General features: G+C 48.7%; 1 protein-coding gene across 1 annotated transcript; it reads left to right on the top strand.

Annotated features, from left to right (window-relative positions):
* Positions 1–1,869: 1,869 nt before the first annotated feature.
* On the top strand, positions 1,870–4,385 carry LOC122541595 (transcription factor SOX-11-like). Its single transcript, XM_043678454.2, has one exon. The coding sequence runs from the start codon at positions 1,926–1,928 to the stop codon at positions 3,126–3,128; it is 1,203 nt and encodes a 400-aa protein (XP_043534389.1). The 5' UTR covers positions 1,870–1,925; the 3' UTR covers positions 3,129–4,385.
* The last annotated feature ends 1,074 nt before the right edge of the window (positions 4,386–5,459 follow it).

Below are 5,459 nucleotides of genomic sequence, written 5' to 3'. Positions count from 1 at the left end.
TTTATTCCAAGCTATTATTTGATTAGACCTCATATTGCAATATTGCATTCGTTCACCGTTCTCAGAGAGAGCCAATATCGTGATGTTGTTTACCGGGACAATCTATTAACATGCGAAAGCTGCGTTTCAGTTAAACATTTTAATCAGGACGTTGATCTCGCAACAGAGCGTTAGCCAGCGCTGCCCTGGATCCAAACTTGCGTTCCTCGCATCAGGTACCAGCTGGAGCAGATGATCAGGAAGCTGAACAGCAGTGATTTCTCACTTGGGGCAACAAATCAGCTCGCACATTGTAAGCTCCGGGGATCAAAAACCTACACGTTTCTCTGCGTGGTGCCCACATCGGACAACGCCTCCTGGCACCGTCCTTTCAGTACACGCACACACACACATTGGAAACTCGTTTTTAAAGCGCTCACTTGTTTAGAAATCGATCTATTTGCGGTGAAAGGTATTTTATTACAAAATGAAGTGAATGGTAGATCGAACTAAGTGAAGAAAGGGAGCGGTTTCATTTTCCCGAATCACGAAAATCCCGACTGGAGTAATGTTCTGAAATGTTTAATCAGTGACATTGGAAACGACATGGATTAACTTGTAGGGTTTATTTTCTCTCACTTGTTAGGTTAAAGGCAGGTCTTTAAGGCGCTGGAGCCAACTCCAGTTCTGAGTTACGGTGAAAACCGACCGATGGCACTGAGCTGTATCCCAATCTCCTACAGACTAAAACTCTTTTTGCCAGTAATTTGTGATGTGCAATCGCCACATTATTCGTGCCTTCTGCCTCTCATCTCACCTCCGTTAAATCTTTGGGTCTTGGGTAATTTTTTTGTTTCTCTCTTGTAAAACCTGACAGCGCTGGTTACCTGAACCCAATTGGAAGATCGCGTGTGGGTTTCAGCTGAAACTGGGGGGAGGGTTTGGTTAGAGAGAGAGAGAGAGAGAGAGTTACATATGGTGAGTAGTATTGAGGCGCCACCTCCAGTCAGTACAGGGCACTGGAGGTTGTACTTAGTGAATGAAACTCATTCGCTGGTTCGGCGTGCAACAGTTAGTAAAAGCAAAAGCTCTGTTTTTATTCCCCGGAGCGGATCCCGGTTGAATGCAAACGGGAGAGAAAGCACCTATCCAATTTTCTCTCTCCTCTGGGAGTCTCTGGTGAGATCTAAGGTCTGGGCGTGTTGGAGGAGCGGGGAGAATGGGAGAGTGAGGGGGAGAAGAGAGGGGGCGGAGGAGAGGGAGACTGGGGGAGGAGAGAGAGAGGTGGAGAGGGGAGGGAGAGTGGGGAAGGAGAGGGGAGAGGAGACAGAGTGGGAGGAGAGGGGGAAAGAGACGGAGAGTGGGGGGAGAGAGTGGAGAGGGGTGTGGGAGGAGAGAGGGGGAGGAGAGGGAAAGAGAGGGGAGGAGAGGGAGAGTGGGGAGGGGTGTGGGAGGAGAGAGAGGGGGAGGAGAGGGAGAGTGGGGAGGGGTGTGGGAGGAGAGAGAGGGGGAGGGAAGGGGAGGAGAGGGAGAGTGGGGGGAGGAGAGAGAGAGAGAGAGAGAGGGAGAAGGGTTAAAAAGCAGTGATTTCTCAGCATCTCTCTCTCTCCATCCAAACCTCCCCCCACCCCTTCCCATCTCCTCCTTTCGGGGGAGGGTCCTCAAGACTATTGGATCTTTTGAAGGTGACGTACCCAGTATGAAAACATAATAACTAGTTGAGAAGCTGCAATAAGAAACTTTGACGGAAAAGGCGCTTTTGGGGGGTGGGGTAGGGAAGGGGGGGCTGGGGGTTTAAAAAAAAAGAAAGGGAGAGAGTGTGTGTGTGTGTGTGGATGTGATACAAAGTTACCGAGGAGAGAGCCTGAGGGGGGGAATAATCGCTGGTGCTGGTGCTGCAACGAGAGAGAGAGAGAGAGCCGGGGGGGGGTGGGGGGCACTCGAAGATGGTTCAGCAAACCGCGGGCAAGTTTGAGGCGGACGGCAGCTTGTGCCGGGATGTCCCGGAGAGTGAGTTGCTCGCCTGCAGCCCGGCTGCTCCTTCTCCGTGCGAGGGCGACCCGGACTGGTGCAAGACGGCGAGCGGCCACATCAAGCGGCCGATGAACGCGTTCATGGTGTGGTCGAAGATCGAGAGGCGGAAGATCATGGAGCAGTCCCCGGACATGCACAACGCCGAGATCTCCAAGCGGCTCGGCAAGCGCTGGAAGACGCTGCGGGACAGCGAGAAGATCCCGTTCATCCGGGAGGCGGAGAGGCTGCGGCTCAAACACATGGCCGATTACCCCGACTACAAGTACCGGCCGCGGAAAAAACCCAAGACCGAGGCGGGCAAGCAGCAGCAGCAGCAACAACACCAGCACCATCAGGCGCCTCATCAACAACAGCAACCAGCAGCAGCCGCTCCCGGGCTCACGCCGGACAAGAGTCAGGGCAAAAGCTCCAAACATTCGGGCAAGAAATGCAGCGGCGGGAAACTCAAACCCCCCAAACCCTGCGCCAACTCCTCCTCCCCATCTCAGGGAAACGGGGAGACGTCCGAGGATTTTGTCTTTGGGAACCTGAGGGGCAACAAGACGGTGCGGAGCGTGTTCGGTGGCGGTCCGGAGACCCCCTTGCCTCAGCAAGCGGCGGATCCCTCCTCCTCCTGCTGCTCATCGTCCAGCCCACGGCGGGCGAGTGTGGCGGCGGTGCCGGCCAGCCCGACCCTCAGCTCGGCCGCCGACTCGGTGGAAGGGGCGAGCCTGTACGAGGAGCGGGACGGCGGCACGAGGAGGGCGCCTCCGACCAAGGCGGGCGCCGGCAGGCGGTGCTCGCACTCGCCCAGCTCCAGCTCCAGCTCCAGCTCCAGCCGCCGCTCGGCCTCCACCTCCAGCGAGGAAGCGGACGATTTGCTGTACGACTTCAGCATGAGCTTCTCCGGGGCTGGCGGCAGCAACAGCAGTGGAGCCGGAGGAGGGAACGGCTCGGATCCGCTCAGTTCAGGGAATGTCAGCCTCTCGCTGGTGGACAAGGACTTGGATTCGTACAGCGAGGGCAGCTCCGGCTCCCACTTTGAATTTCCAGACTACTGCACTCCCGAACTCAGCGAGATGATTGCCGGAGACTGGTTAGAAGCCAACTTTTCCGACCTGGTCTTCACGTACTGATTTATTCTCCTTCGACGAAAAACTTTTTTTTTTGTGGGAAAAAAAAAGAACCCAGAACTTTTCATTTCTGTTGGTTGCTTTTTTTTTATGACAGGATGTTTTTATTCAAAACACAGTTGCCACCGGTCTCCAGGTCCGATTCGCTCTTCGAGTGGGATATTTTCCCCTTAACCGTCTGTGAAGCCCTCTCAAAAGGTGTTTGTTTTTTTTTAAAATAAAGGAATAGAAACACAAACTTACTTTGATTGGAGATCGTGGCCGGACTTTGTATACAAAGCTTTGGCGGCGCAACTGTTAAAACCAGTTACTTGGATTTCCCCAGCGGGACCACGACATAGAGAGATGTGAACACTGCAGGGAGTTTTAAAACGGCAAAAAAAATTTGAGAATCCAGGCTTGTATGCGAACACTTTTATCTTACACCACGACCCTGAAGTTAACTTGATCCGTTGTACTGTTTTATTCGTGTGATGTATTTCCAATAAGACTGTTTTTTGCTCTGTAAGTTTTGTTTGTTCCCTCACAATTACCTCCTTTTACCACCTAATGACACAGGCAGCATAAACCTCAAGAGTATAAGATTTTTTTTTGATACATGCAGACCTCAAGACTTTTTAAAACGAAGAAAAAGAATACTAAATATTTTCACTTGTATTTTTCTATAGCTAAAAGGGAACCTTCTCGCTGTGATAGTCCAGTGAGAATTTCTGGCACTTGCTTTTTTTAAAAAAAATTATTTTCCTCTTCTTTTTCTTCCTGTATAGCATGTGAACGTTGGTACGTCCTGCTTTAAAGGATTCAAAAACATTTCTTTTTGAAAAAAAAAGCAAAATCCTTGCATCAATGCCTTGTGATTTTAAATCTGCAAGTGCTCAGTCTTTTTGTACAGTTGTAGATTTAGATTTGTTGAATATTTGTAGGTAAGAAAATTTATTGAAAAGACGTGAGATAGAATTCGACTCGTTCCTAGTGAGATTATATGTACTGTATCATATACTGTAGGAATTCTATGTGTACTCATACGCTGTGATATGTGGGTTAAATCCCGAGGGCAGGTGTAAACTGGAGGATTTTTAACAAGGCACATGTGAAATCTTAATTCATTTTTGTGCAATATGAATCACAGATCATCTGCACATTTTGTAGCAAACTTATGAACTAAAACAGACGTGTGCACTGTAATTGCCTGTCTTGATGCTAAGAGTCTGTATCGGGGGAGGGGCGGGGGAATTAAATAAAGAAATCAGCTGGAACTGATCGTAACAGAAGCATTGACATGCATTTATACGGAATATTAACATCGATCCGCTTACTAACCGCACTGTGGGGCAGGAAGTTCTGTTTGCACCGTGGAAGAGACGCCAATGATTCTGGCATCGATAACGCCTCTTTTTATTTATTTCGTTATCGAGAAACAGCGGCATCTGCGAACACTGTCGAACAGTCAAAACATCAAAAACGGGCATTGTCGCTTTAAATCCAAATCCCCGCCTTTATCTGAGTCACCAGGCGAACGTGAACGTGCAAAGTTGTCCCTTAGTACAGGAGACATGATTCCTAGAAGTCCCATTTCCGACACGGGGTTGGCAATGAAGTTGTCTGATGCTGTTTTAATAATTGTTATGTGCATGACTATAGCGCCACTGTATTGAAATACAGTGACTCAACAGTCAGGCTGAGTCCCGGCGTTTAAACTCTGAAAGAGCTGAAACCGAAAAAAATAAACAAACTATTGGAGAAACTCTGAAGAAGGGTCACTCTACTGGGAACGTTAATTGTGTTTCTCTCTCCCCAGATGCTGTCAGACCTGCTGGGTTTCTCCAGCAATTTCTGTTTTTGTTTCAGATTTCCAGTATCGGCAGTTTGTTTTAATCTCAACGAGCTGCCTCAGGCAGTGAACAAAGGATTGTTTCTGAGATTAACCCGATGTTGACTATAAAAGTTCTGATAAGTCCAGGTATTCTTTTGGCTATCTAACACAAAAAAAACATAAAAAACTTAGAAGAGTTTGCCTTTCATGTATACCTATGCAGTTTTTACGTTTGTACAGAACTTGACGCAAATTACTTAGTCCTAAAAAAAACTGGCCTTCATTAATGATTAGTTTAAGAAATACGTCAGACTGGTTCAACAGCGACCAATTGCAGGTTGTGGGGAACATTCGAACACCTTCAACTATGAGTCTATCAGAACCCTGCGAGTTCATACGCCATGCCACTGATCGAATTTCCTGCCACCCAATGCTTCTTCCAAGCCTGTTTCTTTAGTCGTGTGCCAAAGATGGTTAGTCAATCACCACTTACAAAGTCACTAATGAGGGCTGGCAGCCAG

Source organism: Chiloscyllium plagiosum, unplaced genomic scaffold, assembly GCF_037043375.1.
Source record: "Chiloscyllium plagiosum isolate Xiang-an unplaced genomic scaffold, Cpla_swu_hap1 HiC_scaffold_3, whole genome shotgun sequence".
NCBI classification, from domain to species: domain Eukaryota; kingdom Metazoa; phylum Chordata; class Chondrichthyes; order Orectolobiformes; family Hemiscylliidae; genus Chiloscyllium; species Chiloscyllium plagiosum.
The sequence above is the reverse complement of the archived record's forward strand: the minus strand, read 5'-3'. Positions and strand labels throughout refer to the sequence as shown.